The 26,707-nt window shown below is 36.1% G+C and overlaps 1 protein-coding gene across 1 annotated transcript in view; it reads right to left on the bottom strand.

The window, feature by feature from the left end:
• The window catches only part of Stk33 (serine/threonine kinase 33), a 69,018-nt gene extending 45,235 nt beyond the window's left edge, over positions 1-23,783 (bottom strand). The window contains exons 1-7 of the mRNA XM_042691547.1: positions 23,706-23,783; positions 21,917-22,030; positions 18,684-18,797; positions 16,558-16,662; positions 9,348-9,486; positions 6,601-6,689; positions 4,507-4,594 (exon numbers count right to left, since the gene is read on the bottom strand). Of these exons, the coding sequence (XP_042547481.1) occupies positions 4,507-4,594; positions 6,601-6,689; positions 9,348-9,486; positions 16,558-16,662; positions 18,684-18,797; positions 21,917-22,030; positions 23,706-23,783 (727 nt within the window). The remainder of the gene's footprint in view (positions 1-4,506; positions 4,595-6,600; positions 6,690-9,347; positions 9,487-16,557; positions 16,663-18,683; positions 18,798-21,916; positions 22,031-23,705) is intronic.
• Positions 23,784-26,707: the final 2,924 nt, after the last annotated feature.

Genomic DNA, 26,707 nt, shown 5'->3' with positions numbered 1-26,707 from the left:
CACTGTTGCTGTAGCTTGAACTCAAGAGTTGGGTGCTGTTCCTAAGTTCTTCTGCTCAATGTTAGAACTCTACCAATTTGAGCCACACCTCCATTTCCAAACTTTTGGTGGTTATCTGGAGATAGAAGTCTCACAGACTATCATACACAGGCTGACTTTGAACCTCTATCCTTAGATCTCAGCCTCCTGAGATCACACCCATGGTGTGCCTGGCATAAAGCTCTACCTTGGTAGATGACTTCAATAAATTTCAAGAATCAACAGAAGCAGCTAACAGACATAAATTAACAATATAGAAAGTCTGAATCACTCATGTAGAATTTCTGTGCTTAACAAACCAGCTATATATATATAATTTTTGTTGGTCATGGGGCTTGAACTCTGGGCCTGGGCACTGTCCCTCAGCTGTTCAGCTCAAGGCAAGCACTCTAATGCTTGAGCCACAGCGCCACTTCTAGTTTTCTGGTGGTTAATTGGAGATAAGAGTCTCACAGACTTTCCTGCCCGGGCTGGCTTTGAACTGTGATCCTCAGATCTCAGCCTCCTGAGTAGCTAGGATTATAGGCAGGAGCCACTGGTGCCCAGCTGGTGTGTGTGTGTGTGTGTGTGTGTGTTGTGTGTGTGTGTGTGTATTTTTTTTTTAAATATCCAATGCCGCACTTGCAGAAACTGATAATGGGTTCAATTACAAAGAAAATTACTACACCCATTGCAACAATGAGATGTACAAGTGGTTATGTCAAAAACGAACTTTACAACTTTGGTGGGGGCGGGGGGAAGCGGAGAGGATTGGGTGGGGGTGCGGGGGGAGGATGGGAAGGGGAAACAAAGGAGGAGGCTACAATGCTTGATAAGAAATGTACTCATTATCTTGCCCATGTAATTGTAACCCCTCTGTACAGTATTTTCACAATAAAAAAAAAAAGAAAATTACTACAAGTTGAAAACCTTAAGATATTATCATCCATTATCATGGAAGAAAAAAATAAGACTAATAAAACAAAAACTATGAAAACTAATACACACTTATACAAGCATCAACCACATCCAAATTACCTGGAAAATATTCCAACACACTTCCAAATAATTCTTGGATGAAAAAAGAAGACTAAAATTATAGTAATAAGAATGGATCACAAAATTAGAATACTTCATAGCAAAAGGAACAATCCCAGAAGTACTCAGAAGAACATATACAGCCTTATATGTATTTATTAGAAAATAAGAAGACTGAAAATAAATGGATATGCAATTGAGGAAGTTACAAACGAATAAAAAGATATTAAACATAAGGAATTTAGCCAAAATAAAAATGATACAAGCTATAATTAATGAAACAACAAACCAAGTAATACTAGACATTGATGGTTTTTGAAAAAGCCAATAAATTATCCCAATCACTAACACATTTGATTAATATTAATATAAAATAGGTATTATTAAGCCAGAAACTGCTGGCTTATGCCTGTAATCCTAACTACTCTGGAGGCCGAGATGTGAGGATCATGGTTCAAAGCCAGCTGGGGCAGGAAAGTCCGTGAGACTCTCATCTCCAATTAACCACCAGAAAACCATAAGTAGTGCTCTGTGGCTCAAGTGGTAGAGTGGTGAGCACTATGTTAAATAAGTACTTTATATTTTTTCCTATTTAACTCATCAATCTGATAAGAAAGACATTATTATCATCATAAATACTTCCTGTCTTTACTACCAATTCTATTTTGTTCTTAATACTTCTCAACACTAGATATTTTTATCTTGCCTAATGTTTGTACAATGAGAATATTAAAATAAAACATTATGTGTTGTTCACTGTTGTATTTCTAGTGCCTAGAAAAATCTGGAACAAAACAGGCTCTCACGAATTTTCTTTTTTGCTAAATGAGTGCCATAACCTATATAGTATACAGAAGTAGAAACTATGACAAAATAGATTATAAAAGCTGGAATTGTAGTTAGCCAGATTTCACAGGCCATATTGTTAATACTATATCATCTTACCTTCTTAAGAAATATTAGGACCTTATAGGGCTCTATAATGAAGATACACACTGGATATAATATGTACCTTTATCTCAATAAAACTTAATGTCTGAAAGAAATGAACAATTTTCTACCAAAATGTAAATAATTAAAACTATTCACAATATAGAAAACTTAAATAACCTACTATAAATTGAAAACATAATAAAACATATCCCTAAAAGGGAACAGGATAAAAATTTTAATGAGAAATTTCAAACTATTCATTAATAGACAATATCCACTGTTATAAAAAGTCATGAACTTGTAGAAAGTATTTTTTTATTTTTAAGTGAAGCTTTGTTAATTAAACATTTGGTTATTGGTATAATATTATCAAAAAGGATGAAGGCAGCACATAAGAAAGAAAGCTAAAGTCAAAGCTCACAAATAAAGTGGTAATAATCTGAATAGAGCATGGTATTAAGTCATCTGGGTTTAATCTAAAAATACAAGGATAGTTCAATATTTTAAAATTTTTACATATTTTATTAATATTCTTAAATTATCTTATAATATCTCAGTAGTTGCAATAGACATTTCAGAAGAGAAATTAATACAAGTGGCTAAGATACTCAATATCATCAATCATCAGAAAATAAAAGGTAAGAACCATATTGAGATATTTTTTAATACCTTCTACAATAGCTATAATTAAAAAGATAGTTAAAGATAGTTAAAGAGTCAAGAAGAATGTAAAGAAACTGAAACCATCATTTGACAAAGATGTGAATCCTAACACATTGCTGGTGGGAAAATAGCACCTAGCCACTTTTTTTTTTTTTTTGAAACAAACCTTACAGTTTTTTTAAAAAGCTAAACAAAGACTTTTTTTTTTTTTTTGGTCGGTCGTGGGTCTGAACTCTAGGCCTGGGCGCTGTCGTTCAGCTCAAGGTGAGCGCTCTATCACTTGAGCCACAGTGCCATTTCTGGCTTTTTCTGCTTATGTGGTGCTGAGGAATTGAACCCAGGGCCTTATTCATGCAAGGAAAGCACTCTACCACTGAGTCACCTTCCCAGCCCAACATAGACTTTTCACTCAACAGTCTCACTCTGAGATAACTACTCAGGAAAAATAAAACCAAATGTCCTTATAAAGACATGTGCACAAATGGTTGCAGAAACATTATCATGATAGGCTCAAACTGGAAACAATCCAAGTAGCTATCAGCTAATAAGTGGATAAACAAAATATGGCATATCCATGCAATGAATAACTATTCAAGACATAAAAGAATAGACTACAGATAAATGCCATAACACGATTATACCTTGAAAACATTAAGTAAGCACATATAAAAGACTACATATGGTATGGTACCATTTATATAAAATGTCAAGAAAGGAAACATCTAAAGATTAGAAAAAGAAAGGAGAGGGAAGGAAGGACAGAGGGAGGGAGAGATGGAGGAAGGGAGGGAAGGAAAGAGGTATGAAGGAAGAAAGGAAACAAGGCAAGGGATGAGTAAGAGAAAGGGAAAGAGAAGGGGAAGAGGAGGGGGAAGGGAAATGGGGGGAGAAGGGGAAGGAGAAGAGATGGAAGAGAAGGGTAAAGAAAAGACAAATCTAAAGTGGTACTGTGGCTCAAGTGGTAGAACACTAGCCTTGAGTACAAGGAGGCTCAGGTGATAGCACCTAGGCCCTGAATTCAAGCCCCACAATTGACCAAAAAAAAAAAAAAAAAAGAAAGAAAGAAAGAGAAAGAGAGAGAGAGAGAGAGAAAGAAACAAACAGAAGAAAGAAGAAAAGAAAGAAAGAAAAAAAGAAAGAAAAAGAAAAGGCAAATCTAGAAGATCTGTGGCTACTTGGGGCTTAGACAGGAATGAGACTGAGTACAAATGAATACCAGGAAACTTTTTGTGGTTAAATTGTTTTAAAACTAGATTGTAGTAATGGTTGTACAATTCTGAATATATGAAAAAACACTGTATTATGCTATTTCATGCTATTGAAATTAAACTTTAATGAAGTTGTTTAAATCACATTAAGAAGAACAGTAGTGTGTTGCTACCAAAATATATTAACCAACAGTCCTTATGAAACAATGAAATTGGATAAAAATGCAAAAAAAATCAATACACACATGATTTTAGCAAGATTTAACAAATTTTGTTAAATATCTTTTATTTTAGGTATTCCTCCCTCAAACTTAAAAGATACAACTTCAAAAGGATCCCAGAGAAGCATGATTTTTTAAATAAAACAATTTTAAAAGTCAAAACTATGAGAAAAATAATAGAGTAACAGATTAGTTGACATAAGAAAAAGAAGCTTGCTCAGAGATGTAATATGGCAAAATCTAACTGTTCAAGTTGTAATCCATATTAGTTGTTCAATTTCTTTACATAGAAAAACAATCCTTGTGGCTGGAGGTGTGGTTCCATTTGTAGCACAATAGCCAAAGAGCAAAAGCATCAGGTACTGCGTTCAAGTTCTGGTCTCTGACCAAAGAGAAAAAGAATACTTTTAAGTCTACTAACTTACCCATATAGATAGGAGTCCCACATGTGGTCTGCATCATGCCCTCACTCCTGGAACCATGTTTCTTTACTGCTAAGCCAAAATCAGTCACCTAGGAGAAGAGATGCAGGCATGATCATCTATTTCCTGTCCCAGGGCTTACTCATCCAGAAAACAGGACTGCCACATTTTAAGAGTGTTCACTTCATTGCTCTAGGGAACAAGACTTCTCTGAATTACTAATGGGACCTTGTTTTTCTTTCCCCAGCTACCTTTTTGGATGGAGAAGCCTGTTTTTACAAATCTTGAGATATCCATGAGCTGATGGTTCTTGCTTTAAATCCACTTGTTCAAAACAGAAAGTTTTTGTCTTTCATTGGAAAACATTCTTGCCTTGGTATATTTATTGTCTATTTTTCTGATATTCAAGTTTTATCCCAGTAAAGTGTTCTAAATGTAAATAATTATCCATGTGAGTGCTCACTGAAATGCTCCTTTTTAATCATTATTTATAATTGGCAAATTCTGTCTTTTCCTTACTATTATTTCCTTTGTGATTCAAAAGTATAATTAAAATAATTAATGCACTGTTAAAAACTAGAAGAAAATTAGCAAGAAAAAAAAAGCCTGCACAAACACAGTAGAACTACCAATACACTGGAGGCCTTCTGCTGCAAATGCAGTCTTCCTGCTCTGTTCTAAATCTTAGTAATTAAACATTTGGTTATTAAATATTCAGTATATGCCCTTGATTTTGTCTCCTAAGGTGAAACACCCTTAGGCCAAAAGCAGAAAAACAGGCACATTTATTGATCACACAACCAAATATAAGCTTTTGGTCCACATTGAATGCAAAGCTGCCAGTATCTTATAGAATTTAAAAAAATGTTTCTAGTGAACATATGATATCATTAATTTTCTAAATATATGAATCATTCTCTGGAAGGTATATGAATGTCCCATTTGGAATATATGTATCTTTCTCTACAGAAAATCTATATAAATGTCCAATATGCAAAGGTTTGAGAAACTGGGCACCAGTGACTCACATCTGTAATTCTAACCATTCAAGAGGCTTTTTGATCTGAAGGTCACAGTTCAAAGCCAGTGCAGGCAGCAAAGGCTTTGAGACTCTTATCATCAGTTACCCAGCAAAAAGCTGGAAGTAGAGGTGGGGCTCAAGTGGTAATGCACCAGCACCAGCCTTGAGTGGAAAAGCTAAGAGATAATAAGTACCCAGGCCCTGAGTTCAAGTCCCAGTCCTCTCACCTCCCTACCCCACCCCCCAAAAAAGGATCTCAGAAGCCAATTTAGTCCTTTGAAAAACATCAATTCTCTCATTCACCAAAATATTAACTGAGCATATTTTATGTCTCAGGCACCATTCCAGGTTCCAAAGTGAGTAAGATGTACATGGTCCTTGCCCTTGTGGAGTTTACAGAGGCGCTAACGAGAGAACATTTCTGTGGTAAGTGGGTTTACACCATTGTTGGACTATTTGCAGTACACAGGAATTTAGCTTCTACAACTTACCCAGGCCCCATTTCATTCCAAAATTAACACATTCACATATTTTGAAAGCAGCCGCTATTAAGATACTAAGTAATAAATAATGTATCCTATCATTTATTTGACATTAAGGAGCACTTAATTTGAATAAAATCTTCAAGGATAAACACTTGGCACATTAATTGTGCTTAAGACATAAATATTAATACCCAGGAAAATTTTCAATGAAAAATACAGAGTGCAGCATTAATTTAGTATCAAAAGCACAGCCAAGGTGTTTTTCTCTAAATCTGTAACACATTTACATCAAATTACCAGGCATAATTCTAAAATTAATTAGAATTCAGAGCATCTGTTTGCTTGCTATTAACTAATGATTTAGAACTATCCAAATGAGTATGTACTTTAAAAAACACATTTGGAGCACCCACTTAACTTGTAAAATTATTCTTGTCAGTTACAACCTCTTTTGTGAAATTTTTTTAGCAGAAGCCACTTTTATTCAGGCTGCTTAAAATCTACCAAAATGTTTCTGAAAAAGATGCACTTTGCCACTTTGCTCTCCAACTGTTCATAGGCAAATGTTTACCAAGACTTGCAATACCTTACCTTTATGTTTAAGTTCATTTCATTGTTAGCATCAATAAAGCTGCTTTTAACCATGATGTTTTCCAGTTTTAGATCTCTGTGTACTATATCTACCAAGAAAATAAACAACAAATCAAATGAAATGAATCATAGAAAAATAATTAGAGGGGATACAGATAGAACAAATAAATATAATTAACAGATCAATATCCACTGCTGAAAAATCTGAGGGAGTGCCAACTCTAATTCTTCCCTGTTCTAGCTATTCTCATAAACAAACTCTTTACCCATGTTTCTGGACCCAAGAAGCCATTTTCTTTTTCTCTCTCCCCATGTGGCCCAACCTTCTGGTCTTCACAGTAAGTAGACTGGTGAGTAGGGAAGAGAGTATTCCAGGGGCTAAGCACTCCCGGGGGGAGGGAGACAGTGTTAGTCACAGCTCAGTAAGGTTTCCCCATATCCTTAGTTCTCCTTCATGTCTATGTATATGCTACTGTCAACAGATAGATACATCTTAACACACTGCAATTTGGCTACATATGAACAACTTATACTTATTATAGTATATGCTTTCTACAAAATCAGCATGCGTTTTTCTACTCTAGGTATGCTAAAATAATAATTTTTAAAACCCTTTGGTACATAATATCTCTGGTTGAGCATGTCAAAGCTCAGGTAGGATTTGTTATGTACATACAAATAATCATATATTAAACATTTCTTTTGCAAATAATGAGTTCAGTTCATATTCAGAAAAGTCATGACTCTAGATTTTAAAAAGTGGACAACTGCTAGGAAAATGTAGTTGAATGAGCCCGAGAGTGGCAACTATACCTAATCATTTGTTGTTGTTTTACCTCCTTGCATATTCCTCAGGCTTTGTTTTTCATGTCTTTGGTGTCTGTTGCTCTACTCGTCTGTTCTTTCATAAATGCCAAGCTATATTAATCAATATCTCTCTCTCTATATATAATCAATATATCTATAATCTATAATATCTATAATCAATTTATCTATATTTAGATCTTTGGCAGGCCAGGTATCTCTGCTCCCTCCACTGTCTTTCTTTTCATTGTTGTCTTTGCTACTCTCACTGTATTTTAGAATAATCTTTTAAGTTTCATGAAAAATATGAAGATTTTATTTAGAATTATCCTGAATTTATAGCTTCAAATGGAAGGACTGATATGATCATAATATTAAGTTTTGGCAAAAATTGTTTCCCTCTACCTGGAAAGCCCTCCCATTTTTGGTCTGAGTTTGTATTCCTCAGTTCACATAAATTCAGTTCCCCTGAATTCTTTCCTGACCTTCCAAATCAAATGAGACACTTGTGCTCTCCTGAGTCTTGTACTTTATAAGGCTCTCCATTAGAGAAATCATTGTCCTGGGTTACAGATGCTTCCCATCTCCATGTCCCACTAGCCTAAGTGCCTTGAGGGGCAGAGGTTTCATTTTTCAGTCTTTGTGATTCTAAGACCTAACAAAGTGCAGTAAGTGCTCAGGAAATATCTGCCAAAGGAACTATTGGGTTTCAGCATCAGGTTTAACATGCCAAATAGCATTGTATATTTTGTCAAAGTTTTCCTCACTTATAAAATGAAAAAAAATTTTAAATCATATCTAAACAAAAAATAGCTTCGAAGAAAAGGAGAAACATGAGGCAAAAGAGTAACAGTAATACGAATAACGGTAAAGCTATTAAAATAATGAGGATACTTTTTTCTGCTCACAGCTAGCACTCTCACTTAAGCCATGCCTCTATTTTGAATTAGAATACTTTCAACTTTTTTTTAACATTAGCTTCTAGTTGTTGTACAAAGGAGGTGGCATTCAACACAGCAGTCTGAAATACAATGTGTCTTAGTCATTGTCGCCCCCTCATCATCCTTACCCCGCCCTTGCAACCCCCCTTTCTTAATTTTGTAGGACACATATTGAATTTATGAGTGCACTCCCCTTCCTTCTCCTCATTTGTCTACCTCCTCCCCTTGATCCCACTCCACCCTCTTCAAGTATTCTGAAACTACTCTGTGTGATGATACCACAGAGTGGATCTGTGTCATCCCACATTTGCCAAAGCCCCCAGAATGCACACCAGCAGCCAAACCCTAATGTAAACTATGAACTTTGGGTGACAGTGGCGTGTCAGTGTAGGCTCATCAACTGTAATATTTTTCACCCCCATCGTATGGGATTTTGAGAGGCTGTACATAGGTGGAAGTAGGGGATATAAGGAAATTTTCTGTATTTTCTGCTCAATTTTTGGTGTGTCCCTCAAACTTCTCAAAGTCATCTATACTTTTATGGAAATTTCATATTTATACTGATTTGTCTACTTATTAAGTGCTTTTTAGATTGTTGAATAGAAATATTCATAAAGGAAAAATAGAAAATAAATAGGGATACAGGTGGACCCATTGCAACAATGAGATATACAAGACACTATGTCAAAAAATGAACTTTACAACTTTGGCGTGGGGGGGGTGGAGGAGGGGAAGGGGAAGGTGGGGTGGAGATGGGAAGGGATGGGAAGGGGAAACAAAGGAGGAGGCAACAATGCTTGATAAGAAATGTACTCATTACCTTGCTCGTGTAATTGTAACCCCTCTGTACAGTATTTTCACAATAAAAATAAATAAATACAAATCATCTATATTATTAGGTTCTGTTAATGTGATTATGAATCCTGAATATAATTCTCCTTAAACAAAAGTGCTATCTCTCTGCGTTGATGGAGTTGGTGAGCCACATGGTCCTCTCCTTACCCTTGTTGTGAAGATATGCTATAGCGGATGCAAGACTCTGAATGATCCACCTTGTCTCATTCTCTGAGAACTGTCCTTTCCTATCCAGAATTCCTTTGAGTTCTCCATCCTCACAAAGCTCCATCACAAGGTACATTTTCTGACATAATACATTTAAAGGAAAGAACAAGAGAGAATAAATTATATATCTGGATATCTTCAAAATGTTTTACTCTGCATATAAGACCAGAATGTTGTTTATCAATTTTTTCACTCAAAAATATTTTCATATATTATACAGTATACAAGATACTCTACTAGATACTCTACTACAGGAACAAAGAAGCATGAGATAAAGTACCCTCAAGAAGCTCATAGAATAATGCTAATGCTTCACACTGCTATCAGGTTACGGAGAAGGGCCAGCCTCTCTCAAAAGAATACTCACTGAGAAAAACCTTTAAGCCAAGTTTTGATGTCTGAACAGGGATTTAAGAAAAGAATGGTGTTATTGTTATTAAGTGATTACATACATTTCACAAATTTCACAAACACATTCTAATCTTCATGTGGCAAATTGTCTTTTTTGTGGTCTATAAAGTTTATGAGTTCTATGAGCTTTGACAATACAGTTGTTTCTTCCACATCGGGTGATCTGTACTATGTGCTCTGCACATAGTATGTGCAAAGACTGCACAGCTTGAAACAGCATTTGTTATTAAAAGAATAATAAATATCCCAAAGTTAAGAGCATTTGGAGTTTGGTAGAGTAGGAAAGAGGGGAGAAATGAGGAATGAGGCCAAAAAGAACAGGTTGGCGGTAGTTTGTAAAGAATATGTACTACCTCCACACACCACCACCACCATCACAATATTCAAGTCCCTGAAGAGTTTTATGCTGGTGACTTGGGAGGGGGAAGTTGTTATATCTAAATGAACACTAACAATAACAATAATGTAGAGCAGAGATAAGCAAAATTTTTTATAAAGGCCAAAGCCAAGGGTAAATATTATTGGCTTTGTAGGCCATAGTCCCTTTCAATACTCAGCTATGCTGCTGCAGCGTGAAAGTAGCCATAAACAATATGACACCATATTTATGGACTTGGAAATTTGAGTTTCATATAATTTCACATGTCATAAAATACTACACTTTTACATGTAGAGAATTTAGCTTATGGGCCATACAAAAAATAGACAGCAAGCCAAATTTAACTCATTTCTGGTTATAGGAGGTTGATGTAAGATACAGAATGAAGACAAGGATAGAGAAAATAAAAAGATGTGAAAATACCTAGGAGGAAGAAACAGTAGGGCTTAGTGACTAATTGGGTCTGAATAGTAAAAAGCATGGATGAAATTCCTTTTTCACATTTATTGTCTCTTTTGTGGCACATTAAGATTTCGTTAGACATTTCAACAGCAAAGTCATCTAAGATTTACAGTCAACTAAAATGCAGGTCTTTCTGATAGTATTATCAGACACAGCACACCATGTTTCCATTTTAACCTATAATGCTAGAGTTTTGTTGTTCTTAAGTTTTGGGGGTACAACCAGTAAGCATAAAAGGGGAAAGAAGGTTACAACCTTCCTTATAGACACAATTCTGATTCTTTGGAATTTCAAAAGTATCTGCAATTTCTGACACATAAAAAATAAGCTTTTGGACTGGGCCATACTTTTTTATTGACAGCACTGTAAGATCACTAGAACATGAAATAATCAGTGAACTATCTAGAAAGGGATGCTGCGTTAGCAATAACTGCAGTATAAGTTGAATCAATTTTAAATATTTATGTTCATCAAAATGCTATCAATAGAACTTATAGAATACTGTTTATATTTTTAATAATTATATACTTTCTAATAAATTATATACATTTTAAATCACAAGAAGCCATAGCATATTCAGATTGGTTGGTCAGTAGTAATGCAACCAATCAGGCAGCAAATTCCTTCAGATGTTTAGACATTTGTTTGTGTTATTGGGGCAAAGAGGGCAAACCTGACCCCATGTGAATCCAGAACAAGCATTGCATAAAAAGGCAGCCACATGGGGCTGGGAAGGTGTCTCAGTGGTACAGTGCTTGCCTTACATGCATTAGCCCTGGGTTTGATTCCTCAGCACCACATAAGCAAAAAAAAGCCGGAAGTGGTTCTGTGGCTCAAGTGGTAAGGTGCTAGCCTTGAAATTAAGAGCTGAGGGACAGCGCTGAGGCCCTGAGTTCAACCCCCACAACCAACAACAATAACAAAAAAAGGCAACCACAGATGATGGTTTCCTCTGCCTTCCAACTCTGCTAGAGTTAAACTTCCACTTATGCCCATAATGGACTGATAAAGACTAGATTTACTCTTCTGCCTGAAACAACTTAAGAAGTAGGCAAAACACACAAAAACTTTGAGACTTTAGGGGGCTGGGAAGGTGGTTCAGTGGTAGAGCGCTTGCCTTGCATGCCTGAGGCCCTGGGTTTGATTCCTCAGCACCACATAAGCAAAAAGAAAAAAGCCGGGAGTGGTGCTGTGGCTCAAGTGGTAGAGCACTAGCCTTGAGCTGAAGAGCTGAAGGACAGCACCCAGGCCCTGAGTTCAGGCCCCACGTCTGGACCAAAAACAAAACAAAACAAAAAAAACTTTGAGACTTTAGACATCAGGTAACATAGCAGTGATCTCTGAGAGAAAAACACATGAGACAAGTCCACAGTTTACCTGCCTGTCTGGAGAGTTTCTACACCATAGGACATGGAAAGGGAAATCCATGGAGATGACAGGAGAAAAGCACAGCACTGGGGAAAATTGATGAGACCACGAGGACTGCAGCGCACAGAAGCCACAGAGGAACTGCAAGGGGAATATGCAGAATCTATCTACTAAAGTTAGATGACTTGGGGAGTTCTTGGAGACCCAGGAGCCTCCAGAAATTTAGGAAGTGAAGCTGAGTCCAGCTAGGCTAAGACAACTTAAATTCATAGAATATTTTAGAACAGAATATCAGAGGAGAAAGCTGTTGAGTGAGCGAGAAACAGAGAGAGAGAGACAGAGAGACAGAGAGAAAGAGAGGGAGAGAGAGGGAGAGAGAGAGAGAGAGAGAGAGAGACCAAGAGAGGGAGGGAGAGAGAGAGAGACCTAGACATTTATACCCTCAAATCTTCAGCAGAATACTAATCAGCACATGCTTTCCTCCCCAGAAGCTGGAAGAGAACCATGCAAAAGGTGCAGAGTGGGAAATCACTGGAGCTCAAACATGGCCAGGAATAGTTTCTGATCCCATTAGCCAGAGTGAAAAAAATCTTGTAACTCAAGTGTCATTGGGTACAATACGTGTACTCAGAAAGGTCCTACCTCAGTAACAGGGAAAAATTAGTCCTAGATTAACAATTGCTCTAGTGCCACCTAGCAAAGATGAAAGTATACTTCAAATTATTTCCTAGTGACTTAATAATACCCTAAAATAAAGCTCAATAATAGATATAAGAGCTGGGTACGGTAGTTTATGCCTGTAATCCCAGAATTCAGGACATTGGAGCAGGACTGCCAATCAGGACTATAGAAAAAGATCCTACACCCTCTACTACACATAGTTATATAAATTAAATGCAAAAATACCTGACCCAAATGCACATTTATTAGCATTCCATCAAAAATTAACAAAGGACTGAAGATCATTATGTTGAATGAGATAAGACAAGTTCAAAGGGCTAACTACTACCTGTTTTTACTCATAAAGAGAATCTACACCCAAAGTGATGACAACAACAGCAATAATGATAATAAAACATGAATATAAAATGGGGACTGGTATGGAGGCAAGATTAGCAGGAGTGAGGAAGGTAAAGAAAAGGATATCGAGGGTGAAGAGGATCAAGATACATCTATCTCTCTCACACACCCACAAACACACCCACATACACACAATAAAGACAGTATAATAAAACCCACTAAACATTATTTGAAAAAGGAAGGAGAGAGTTAAGAAAATATAACTGAGAGGGTGAATTTGTTCAAAGCATACTATATACATCTATACATTTATCATAATGAAACGCTGTTGTTCCGTTAATATATGCTCATAAAATATGAGGAGTATAATATGTGAACTTTCAAAAAGTTAATATGTATACAAAGCTTAAAAATGTAACTCAAAATAAAGTAGGAATCAAATCAATCAAAATTTGACCTAGCAATACACATGATAAAATTAGTAGAATATGACATTAAAGTAGCTGTAACTATATGTAAGAAAGAAGACAGATTAAGTATTTTAAGATGACAAATATACATATATCATGTTATACATATTCCATGTATATATATATAATTTTCACTAGAAGATTACTAGCACATACGATGTTATAGGAGAGATTATTAAATCTGAAAACATGACAGTAAAAATTATATAAGTGAAAGTTAGGTACATGTCTATAATCCCAGAAACACACTGTATCCCAGTCATAGTTAAGAGGATTATTGTCAGGGGCCAACTTGGGGGGGGGGGGAGAAATCAAGAGATCCTATTTTTTTAAAAAAAGAAAGAAAGAAAGAAACTAAAGCAAAAAGATGATAGAATATTTGCCCAGCAAGCACAAAGATCTAAGTTCAAACCTTGGAACTACCAAAAACAGGAAGGAAAGAAGGAAGGAAGGAAGCAAGGGAGGGAGGGATGGAAAGGAGGGAAGGAAAGGAAGAAGGAAGGAGGGGAAGGAAGAAAGGAAAGGAAGGAAGGAGGTAAGGAAAGAAGGAAGGAGGGAGGGAGGGAGGGAAGGAAGGAAAGGAGGAGGGAAGGAAGAAAGGAAGGAAGGAAAGAGGGAAGGAAGGAAGGAAGGAAGGAAATTATATAAAACAAAATAAAGTATGAAAAATACTGAAAAAGTTCAATAAAGTACCAGCAAACTATGAACAATATAACAATCTAACACAAGTACTTGAAGTTCTCAGATAAAAAGATAATGATTTGAAGAAATAGTCATTTTTTTCTAAATTTGATGAAAACCTATAAAATTACAGAACTAAAAAAATCCCATGTGAAGCACAAGAAACATGAAGGGAATTATACCAAGATAAGTCACAATCAAATTGATCAAAATTGATGATAAAGAACAAAATAGCCAGACAGTGATGGCTCACTCCTGTAATCCTAGCTATTCAGGAGGCTGAGACCTAAGGATCTTGGTTTGTAGCCAGCTCAGGTAGGAAGGTCCTTTAGACTCCAATTAACCACCAAAAAGAAAGAAATGGAGCTTTGGCTCGTAGTAGAGTGATAACCTTGAGCAGAAAAGCTCAAGAACAGTACCCAGATCCCTGAGTTCAAGCCCCAAGACTGGTACTCTCTCTCTCTCTCTCTCTCTCTCTCTCTCTCTCTCTCTCTCAAATGAAGAAAATCACAACCAAAAGACTAAAAAGGGAAGAAAGGTAGAGAAAACTTTTGGTATCATTCCTATATTTATTCTCCATAAGAACCAAGCATTCTGACCCCACAATCCCACTTTTGGGCATTTACCCAAATGTTCACAAACAAGACCACACTAAAGCTACCAGCATGACTATATTTATTGCAACCTTATTTACCATAGCTAAGATATGGAACCAACCCAGATGCTCCTCAGTAGATGAATGGATCAAGAAAATGTGCTATATATACACAATAGAATTCTAAGCCTCCATCAGAAAGAATGATATTGCCCCATTTGTTAGGAAATGGAAAGACTTGGAAAAAATTATATTAAGTGAAGTAAGCCAGGCCCAAAGAAGCTTAGGTGCCATGGTTTCCCTTATTTGCAATAACTAGTATATGTCTGAGTCAAGCAGAAAAGGTCAGATAAGTTGATGTTAGTATTCAAGATAAGTATTCAAATGTTTTTTTGTTTTTTTTTCCTTTCATGCAATTGTTTCTATCATATTTATAAGATGATTTCTATGTTGCTTTGTTTGTCCCTCCCCCACAGTATAACCCATACTTTCACTGTATTTGATGTTGGTATAATTTGTGGAGGGGAAGGGAAAAAAAACAAATCATTTAACTAGGATACAGGTGGACCCATTACAACAATGAGATGCACAAGTCGTTATGTCGAAAAACGAACTTAACAACTTTGGTGGGGGGTGGGGGGAGTATGGGAAGGGATGGGAAGGGGAAACAACGAGGAGGCAAAAATGCTTGATAAGAAATGTGCTTTTTATCTTGCCCATGTAATTGTAACTCCTCTGTACAGTATTCTCACAATAAAAAAAAAAAAGAACCAAGCATTCTTAATGAAAGAAACTTACCACACAACCCAAATCGACTATTAGTAAATACCTTAGAGACTGGCAAAGGAAATAAAGAATAATAACTACAGATGTTTTATATCTATTGTCGCTTTAATCCTTTAGTCCTTCTATAACCAAATGAAGCCAACACTACCATTAAATCCATTTTACAGATGAGAAAGTTAGATATAGAGGAGGTGAATGGCCTGTCCATGTTCTTGAGCATAATAAATGGTAGAACCACTGTCTGACCCCAGAGACCATAGGCCTCACCACATCATCCTGCTTCCCAGCAAAGACATAAACATTAAACAAACATTAAACTTTAAACAAACTAGAGGCAGGATGGAAAATCATCACAGCTTCTGAACACCTCTAAAGGAAAATTATAGGCATTTAAAAGTATAGAATACGGGGAATGTGGCTTAGTGGTGGAGTGGGTTCGATTCCTCAGAAAAGGCCAGAAGTGGAGCTGTGGCTCAAGTGGTAGAGTGCTAGCCTTGAATAAAAGAAGTTCAGGGACAGTGCCCAGGCCCTGAGTTCAGGCCACAGGACTGACCAAAAAAAAGTACAAAATAATAATAACATGGGAGAATAAAGATGGTGGAATACATTAGAAAAACATAGGATGAAGTATTTTCCACAGAGTACCAAACATGCCATGCCAACTTGGTTATGATACTAACTTTGCAAAATTATGACAAAATTCCAATGGAGTAAGAATCAAAGAAAAGGAATGTTATCTATATCTACTATGTGGTTGAGTTTGGATTTGCCCTAATTTTAGACATTTGTTTCCAATATGCCACCCAGAACATATTCTTAAAGACATCAGTCTAACACCTAAGACACCTAGTTATACAACCAATAATAAACGCCCTCCCAAAAGTTCCCATCAATCTCTAGCTACAAACCCATGCCCTTGCTTCACCATGGAATGACACTCACTTTGTAATAACAACTTTCAAAATGCAGCAGGTTTACCTTAGGCGACTCAAATATTTTCTCAAGATGTATGATGTGCTCATGTTTTACACTTTTTAGGATGTTCACCTCTCGTTCAAGTAACTTCACAGCAGAGCTTCCAGCCTAAATCAATAAGGAAATGGATTTCACCTATGAGTATCACTCCTACTTTTCTCAGGAAAGTCAGTGATTTTATACTTTTTCCTACATTTCTTGAGAAATTTCCTTTTCAAATATCTTGTAATTTACCCATTATCAGGTGACATTATTATTCTTCTTTCCTTTGATCAATTTTAAGTTATATTTAATTTAGCTTCAAACCATACCTACCTCTTAGACTGTTCCTATAAATTAGTTACAATATCGCTCCTAGCCCCTGACAAAATCATTCCAGGTTTTCATATGCTTCTTGATATTTCCTTCAAAATCAAACCTAACCTTTGATGTTGGCATAACAAAAGTCAGGGACATTATTTATACTCAGTTTTATAACAAAATGCTTTTCTTTTGTTTTGTTTGGGTACTTTGATTTAATTTATTTATACCAAGAGAAACCCTAGGTAGAGATTCTACCTTAACCCTGTCATGTCACTTCCTAATCCCTTTCTCTGAGACACAGATTAAAAAGAGAGACCTTACACTCAAACCAACCTAATCCCAACTTACTTCCTAACCATGCCTGGCAGCCAAAGTAAATGCAGACATATTACAGAAGCACCAGAACTTCATTCAGGGCATAGGCACCTTCACCAATGTACAAGTCACCTAAGAAACTCTAGGGGTGAGGGTTATCACCGCTGCCTAAATGATCATCAACTCCACGAATGTCAAAATTGCCATATTTGGGCAACTTAAGTATTGCTCTTCCTTACAATCTTATATCTACACAAACCTATTCCTGGAAGGGATAACAAAAGACCAGCTCCTCCCCCTGCCTCCATTCATACCAGTTCAGAATAACATGATGGAAGGGGACTGGCCATAAAATAAACATATCTTATTAATTTTTTACCTACAGTAATTTATTCTCTTAAATCCCATTACTCTCCAACTTTTATCTTCTTAGGCTGAGTAGGATACTGGTCACCCTGCTATACCTATACCCTACCCATGAAGAATGAAAGGACATTTTAAGTTTAACCTAGAATATTGAGAGAAACAGTGACCATAAGAGGTGAATTCTTACTGAGACTAGATATGGAAAGCTCTCACGATTTCTCCTAATATTCATTTCAATTCTGTCTGTTCCTACCTCACTCTCCAAATGGCTTGAACTGTCTATAAAGCAATAACACAATAATATATTGCCCCATATTTGTTGATATGGGACTGTTGTCCAATAGTCCAAGATTGACTATATAATCTGATTTTACTACTTTATAATGTCTTATGTATTCTATGAATGAAAGATAATACATAAAGTTACAAGTATCCTATCTATACAGTTTTTTTAAATGAGCTCCTAATCCTACTTGACACCAAAAGAGCAAAGGAAATAACATCCCAGGTAGAATTATGGTTGCCCATAGTGCTAAAAAATTACAAAGACTTCAAAGCTGGGTCTGGTGATATACATTTGTAATTCTTTTTTTTGGGGGGGGGAGAGGTTCAGTCGTGGGGCCTGAACTCTGGGCCTGGGTGCTGTCCCTCAGCTCTTCAGCTCAAGGCTAGCACGCTACCACTTGAGCCACAGCGCCACTTCCAGCTTTTTTCTTTTTGCTTATGTGGTGCTGAGGAATCGAACCCAGGGCCTCATGCATGCAAGGCAAGCACTCTACCACTGAGCCACCTTCCCAGCCCTACATTTGTAATTCTTGCACTCAGGAGGCAAAGGCAAGAGGACTACAAATTCAAGGCCAACTTGGCAACATAATGAGACTTTGTCTCAAAAAACAAAACAACAACAACAACAAAGAACTTCTTAAGGAATTGAAAAGGTTTCTATGAAGGTTTTTTTTAACACATGCTTGGTAAGCAGGTGCTCTATCACTTGAGAAATGTCCACTCTTCTCCAGCAGATATATACAGGCTCTGGTCATGGCCCTCAGGGTGAGATACAGCTTGTGTTGATATGCAGAGCAATTCCGTCCACTAGAACCTGCATTGGCATTGTGTCCTCAGAATGCTGCTGCCAATAATCTTACCTTTTCTTTATTTACTTTTTTTATTGCCCATTTTGTTCCTGTTTCCTTGTGTGTAGCTTCAATGACCATTCCAAAGCTCCCTTGTCCCAGTACTCTTCCAAAGGTATAGAATTCCTGGACAAAAAGTAAAGAATTCTTTTTTCCTCTCTCTTTCTCTGCCACTCAGCAAGTAGTAAAAATGAACACATAATACTAATAGAAATGTATCCTAGGGAAGAGAGTTTCTGCTCCAGGATAAAGTCAAATAGAAGACATTACACATTTGCTCCAATATTAATAAATACATCTTCATTAACCAAAATTAAGTTCTAATGAATTTCACTAAATGTCCCCTTTTAAAGGAAAACTATACAAATCCTAATGGTGAAATAAGGAATTCCTGAATATTATAAAATATGAATATGGACTTTATAGTACAAAATATGAATATGAAACTATATTATAAGCTTCATATTTATAAAATAAGAAAACTACATATAAAATATAAATATGAAATATGAAAATAAACCTTTTTATAAGAAAGGGAAAAATTGAATATGAATACATACATATATGAAAGTATGTTATACATACCTTTATAAACAATAAATCATTCTAAAACTCTGAGAGCTACACTACAACATCAACACAAATAACCACTGAACAACTGCTTCCTTGCTTAACAAATAATGCTTTTGTTTGTCTTCATTGTCTCTATTAGAAATGGCTTGGTTTTGTTTTAGAAAAGGTAGTATATAACAGAAATTTTATTGCAAATCAGAACTGAGAAGAAAATAAATGCTATCCATAATACCATCATACAGATCAATCATGATTCTGCTTATCATTTAACTTTTGCTTGCAATGAGACAATGCACTGGTTTGGCCAACAGTAGTATTCTGGTTCACATTGTAAAATCACTGATGCTTTCATTTCTTGTTAATTTGGTAGAATGAATCCATTTTCTGCATTCAAATCCAGAGCATTAAAGAGAGTTTCTGGATCCATCATGCATGGGCACCAGCATTTGGGAAAGCAGCTGTGGTGAAGTGGCCAAAGCCTTCCCTAGAGCTGTCACTGCCTCTATGCGACCACTTTCACCTTCACCAGAAAACAACTTCGTTTCTCATATTGCCTACTGCTTACATTCTTTTTCTTCTTTCTTTCTTTCCTTCCTTCTTTCCTTCCTTCCTTCCTTCCTTCCTTCCTTCCTTCCTTCCTTTCTTTCTTTTTCTTTCTTTCTTTCTCTTTTTCTTTTGCAGCCATTGGGCTAGAGCTCTGGGCCTGGGCACTGTCCCTGAGCTCTTCAGCTCAAGGCTAGCCCTCTACCACTTAAGCCACAGCGTCACTTTTGGTTTTCCGGTGGTTAATTGGAATTCACAGACTTTTTGCCTGGCTGGGCTGGCTTTGAACCATGATCCTCAGATCTCAGCCTCCTGAGTAGCTAGGATAACAAGCATGAGCCACTGGAACCCAGATTTTCTTACTTTTATAAAAGAAGATGCAATGCCACTGACTCTGCACCTTGGTGATCTTTCCTTTATTTTTATTCCCTTCAGCATGTGTGCCCTAGGTGCTCAAACACTATCACTACTCTCTTGGTAATTCTGACTTTTTTTTTTTCTTTCTAAAATGGCACATGACCTCCTTAAGGCACAGTGTCTTTTGTATCACTCAAAAGACATAGTTCCTCCCTCTTCCTAAAAACTGCATATAGCAATGACTGAAAGTCAGATGAGCAACTACGAGGTAAAACAAGTTTTTCACATTATTATTATATGCAACTTCTATTTACATATTCTAGGAAGTCTTAGTAAAATGTTCATTTACCTATTCCCCCACAGAACAAAATAATTTCTTCACAACTATTTCCTAAATTTTTCTTGTCCTTTAAAAACTAAACTTTCATTCTCTTTAAATATACAAAATCACATTTTTGATACAGTATTACAATACTGTTTGAGTAAGATCTTTTTTTAAATGAGGAATGGCCAGTTTATTTTTTTGTAATTTTTTCTTCAATTAAGTGCTTTGATATCATCTCATAGAAAGGACAATAAAGAGAAATGACATAGCTCCAACAAAGTTAACAGACTTCTTACTGAAATGATACTTTGTACATGCCTGTGTTGACATAGAAGTTTCTAGTGTAACATTATGTGGGGAAAGCATGGATGGCATGATTCCTTTCTGAACATGTGTATACACTGAGATGCTTGCATAGGTGTCTACAAAGATATTTGTCTTAGTAACAACAGTTATCTATGGGCAGCAGATGGCAAACATTGTAGGTGAACAATTGCATGTTCTTTCCTTATACTCCTCTGAAATGCTCAAAATATGTATAATGAGCCTCTACATGTTGTTAGGAAAACAAGCTTGAGTTTCAACTACATTGAGGTTATTTCTCAAATATATAGATGAAATACTTTTTTACTTAATAGATACAATATAAGAAAAGTAGGATAAAATTAGTACGTACAGAGAAAAAAGATGAATTAGAGGTAATAAGCATTGAACTGATTTTTCAGGTAAGTTCCTACACTTTCATCTGGGACTGACCTTAAGATCCTCCTAACTCTGTCCCCTATGTAACTAGAATTATAGGCATAAACCACCATGCCCACCTTGTTCTTTGAGATATAAGTGCAAAGAGGGTCTCTTTGCCTAGGATGGCTTTGAACCATGACCCTCCTATCTCTGCCTCCAAAGTAGCTGGGATTATAGGCATGACCACCAAGCCTGCACTTACTTAACATCAATGCAATTTTCTTCTTATAATTGTTCATGGTATAGATCCTTTAACTGGATATTAAAGGGAGGTTTTAATTTTTAATTCATATGGTATATAATAATTAAAATCCTGGTAGGAATACTACTGGCATTTCTATAATCTGAAAAAGATGGAGGAGTTCACAAAGGAAACTGTTCTCACTACCAGTCAACAAGGAAGTGAACAACTGAACTAAAAAAAAAATTACTTGGTCTCTACATCTTTGAGAAGTCTATACTGAGATTCTACTATTGCTATTAAGAACAACCAAGATCCTTAAACCAGATCCCTTTGTCTAATAAAAATGTGTTCTACTTTAAAGTCCATTTTGCCCTCCTCAAAGAAAAAATACACTGCTTTTAGTAAAAACATTTACATACTTGAAAATGGTCAATTCCCTCCTTTCTTTACTTCTTTTCCTCTGAGAGATAGTTTAAATAATTTTGCCATTAACCATTTGCTGAGAAGACTCCTATATACCTCAATAGCAGAGCCATTCTCCATCCTTATGTGAGGGACTTTTCCTTCCATTATGCTGCTGCGACTCCACTGTCGGTGGGGTGCTTTTCTCTCTACATTTATAGTTCTTGAGAACTAGGACCAAAGAGGAAGTTTGAAAAATTTTTAAGATGTAACATTCTTGTTGATGGAGAACTGTAATTTAAACAATCTGATTTGTCTTTAATGTATACTATAATAGTTATTACATACAAAGTAGTTTGTTATCGTTTTCAAATTCTAAATTCTATACAATTCATTAGTTCATCAGTCTAGAGAAGACTAAAAAGTCTTTCACCCCAATCTACCCTTTCAGATGAGTCTACATAACCTACATAGCAGATAAATTAGAACTTACCTGATGATTCTTTAAAATCACCAGAAAAGGTAATTTTGTTGCTTTCACAATTACTCATTTCAAAATGTAAAATACTTCAAATGACATATATAAATTGGTCTGACATATACAAAATATGCACTCATCAAAAATAAGACAGCAACAATTTATTAGGAGATACCTCTGTGGCATTAACTGTTCAGTAAAACAAATCACAAATAATAGTTAAGGGTAAAAATGTAACAAGTGTTCAACTTTAAGGAAAACTCATTTTTTAGGTATGAACCACCACACATGGCTAGCTTTTGCCCAGGTTGGTTTGAAACACAATTTTCCTATGAAAACCTCCTGATTAGCGGATTACAAGCCTCTACCATCATGCCCTGCCCTTGACTTTTCTTAAACTTACTGCTATTTGTCTCCAAAATGGTGCTATAACTACTATCTTCCACATTGTTTCTTAGTTATATAGATGGATGTAGCCAAATCAGTTCAGCTGAGTAGCTATAGACTGAAATTAATACAAACTGATTTAGTGAAGTATATTTAATATTCCAGCCAGATAACCAGATATTATCTTAAATAAAGTAGCCATAACACTTTAATCATAGCCATAAATCTCATTCTACATCTGAAGAAAATTCTCAAAAATTCAGATTTACTTAGTTGCTGTTTTTGTTTTCTTTTCCTTTTGTTTTGTTTGTTCCTTTATCTGTCTTTGGGAGAGTAAGGGGAGGCACAGAAATGGAGGAACAAAGAGTGAACAAATGCAGCAGTGGTACTCACTGGACACTATTTTGACAATGACATATATATCTCATGGATGGGGGAAAATGGAAAGAGTGAGGGAAGGAGCGACATTGTCCAAAAGGAAAACGTCCTCATTACCTGACTTATGCAACTGTAACCCATTTGTACGTCACCTTTATAATAATAATATTTTCAATTCAGATTTAACTGAACTTCAAATACGAAGTTAAATACCTATATTTTACTAAGAAATGTATTTATAGTCTTGTCTTGCCTATGTTTTTAAGCAAAAACTCTTTTTTATACTTACCCCCACTTAAAAGGGGGAAGCTAGAATAATACTAATTATTTCTAAGAAATAATTTGGTAGGGGTTGGAAATATCATGACATATAAGTAACCAACTTTCCCCACTTCCTCTGTGAGAAAGAAATGTTCCTTTAACAACCTAAACAGGCAATAAACTCTCTGACAAGCACTCATAGGATATGGAGGAAGCTACGGGATCGGATTACAACCTGTACTAAGATGTAGAATGTTTTATATTCTCTGACTGGACCAGAAGTGTCTCTGCTATTTTTTTCTTTCTTTCTGGTGAGACTAAAAATTCTGCACTACAAATTCTTGACGTCTGTAACATTCCTACCACCCAAACTGAAGAAATGTTTGAATTACAAGAACATACACAAAGTAGCTTTTTCTGAGAAGTTGATGAATAGGCAGGGCATTTTGTAGATTCGTTACCCATGCCACCATCAGCCATTTTGCTGGACTCTGCAACAAAAATATCTTGGAAGAGATGTTTCCACTTTTTGAGGAAGAGAATCTGATCAAAAGGTTGATGGTGAAAACTGCAACTTCCAATTGGTGAGTTCCTTAAGTTAATGATGCACTAGACTTATATTCATACATAAGAGCTGCAGAAAGAAAACAAATCAATAAATTCTTATCCTATTACCCTCTTCCTAGAAGTCAGAGGCATCTACCAGCATCAGAAGCATCCTGCATAGACATGAAAAATTAGTATTTACAATAAAATTGCAGCACAAAATGGCCAAAATCACAATCTAAAACAGTATTTTATCAAATTATAGATGGGTATACAATTAATTTGGTGGATTGATACCATTTTTAAAAACGAAATAGAGGGTATCAAAGTATTTTTCATAAGTTACTAAGTTCTGTGAAACTTTTAATTATACAAATATAAATTGTCAAATGTGTCTAGGTTGTACTTAAGTCAGGGTATAAAATATGTATCTTCTGTTTACTGATTTTTCTCACTATGTAGCCTAAGCTGGCCTCATCCTTGTTGTGTAGCCCAGGATGGCCTTTAATTCTCAGTTTTCCTATCTTATCCTTCAAGCACTGGGATTACAAGCATGAACAACTGGCTCAAAATGTATTTCTCAATGAGTATTGTGGTTTTTAAACATCTGAAGGTAATGGTGTAAAAAACATTACTGGGCTTTAAATTTTTTAACCTTAGTGTATTTACTATCAGAGCAAGTTTTTATTACATATTTCACAAAGAAATGGATGATTTAATTTTATAAAACTGCATAACATACCATGGAATATTACATAGCTATTAAAAAGGACAAAATAATGGCATTTGCAGGGAAATAGATGGAACCAGAACAGATCATGTTGAGCAGATAAGCCTCAGCACATGTTCTCTCTGATATGCGGATGTTAGATTCAAAATGCAACAAGGTATGGAAAAGCAAACAAGATTCAATAAACAAATGACCTCTTCTTAATCTGTCATATAGCTTCTAGATGACTCTATGTTCTTGACCCCATATATGGTGTATACACGTGCACATCTAAGGGAAACTAGGAGGAGGGCACAGAATCAGAGGAAAATGGGTGAAAAAATACAGCAGAGAGGCCCATCAGCTGCACTGGGCATTTATGAAAGTGAACTAAGCAACTCAAAGGTAGCAATGGGAGGGAGGGAATGAGAGAGAAACAAGGAACAGTTGATACTAAGTAAAAGGAAAGAAATGTACAAATCACCCAATTTGGAAGAAATAGTTTTGTTATGAAAGTTTGTAGAGTTCATAAGCTTTGTAGATCAAGATAATGATAATTTGCATGGTGAAGGTTAAAATGTGTTTGTGGCTTTAACTAAGTATCACTATGCCACAATACTGTGAAATTTATGTGATCACTTAATCTGTTTAAAAAACTGCATAATTCTACAAGGATAATATAAGAAGTAACCTCATTTTTAGACTTATATACCAAAATAGGAATGAGTATGTGCTATTTTTCCTGAGTCCATATTAGATTTTCCCAGAATTTTACCACACTTAGTTTGCTGGCTGTTGTATGGTGCCAACTTGGAAAGATTTGAGCTGAGCAGGGAAGGAGGGATGTGCTCTATACTACACACAGAGCACACTGGACGTGATTATTAGTGGTTTTGTGTCATATATTTTGGATATTCTTAAGAAGTACATTTTGAAGGCACATAGTCATAAGGTTTGAGATATGTGGAATATAAATGTATCCTCTGAAGGATAATAAATGACCAGAATATGAAAATAATATCTTTATTTTACTAAGAAATATATTTCTAGTATTATCTATGCTTAGATTTTTCAGCAAAAATGAATAGTGACTTTTATCCAATCCTTATCTATTTGTATTATCATGTTTTTTGCTATTTGGATCTTTTGAAATGTCATATCATATTTAAATTTTTCCTGATACAAAGGCATTCTTGCATTTTTCAATGAGCCCTAAATGATTACAATGGATAATTCTGGTTGTTGTTTCTTTCAGGGAGAGGAGAGAAGGTTGGTCAGTCATGAGGCTTGAACTCTGGGCCTAGGCGCTGTCCCTAACTCTTCAGCTCAAGGTGAGCACTCTACCACTTGAGCCACAGAACCACTTCTGATTTTCTGGTGGTTAATTGGAGATGAGAGTCTCATGGACTTTCCTGCCTGGGCTGGCTTTGAACCATGATCCTTAGATCTCAGCTTTACAATAGATCATTCTTTTAAGGTACTAAAATACTAGCATGTTCATATTTGAAATGTCATGGCTTTATTCACAAGTTAACGAAGTCTATAATTTTCCTCTTCAGTTATCTTGATTAGGTTTTGAAACAAGATGCTGGTTAGTTTCATAAAAATAAGTTATTTATTTTTCCTCTGTGTGTGTGTGTGTGTGTGTGTGTGTGTGTGTGTGTGTGTGTGTATGCGTGCGCGCATACACACGTGTGTTTTGGGGCTTGAACTCAGGGCCTGGTGCTATTCCTGAGGTTTTTTTTTTTTTTTCTCCTGCTCAAGGATAGCGCTCTATCACTTGAGCCACAGCTTCACTTCAGGATTTTTTGGTTTCTATTAGAGATAAGATTCTCACAGACTTTCCTACCTGGGCTGGCTTTTAACTACAATCCCCAGATCTCAGACTCCTGGGTAGTTAGAATTATAGGCATGAGCCACTAGCACCCAGTGCTAGTGGCCAGTCCTGGGGCTTGAACTCAGGGCTAGAGCACTGTCCCTGATCTTCTTTTGCTCAAGGCTAGCACTCTACCACTTTAGCCACAGCACCACTTCCTGCTTTTTCTGTGTATATGGTACTGAGGAATTGAACCCAGGGCTTCATACATGCTAGGCAAGCACTCTACCACTAAGCCACATTACCAGCCCAACTTTTTCTTTTTAAAATACA

The sequence above is a fragment of the Dipodomys spectabilis genome, unplaced genomic scaffold (genome assembly GCF_019054845.1).
Source record: "Dipodomys spectabilis isolate Male_0828 unplaced genomic scaffold, ASM1905484v1 ptg000145l, whole genome shotgun sequence".
Taxonomy (NCBI): domain Eukaryota; kingdom Metazoa; phylum Chordata; class Mammalia; order Rodentia; family Heteromyidae; genus Dipodomys; species Dipodomys spectabilis.
Note: the sequence above shows the minus strand (reverse complement) of the source record. Positions and strands in the feature narration are given on the sequence as shown.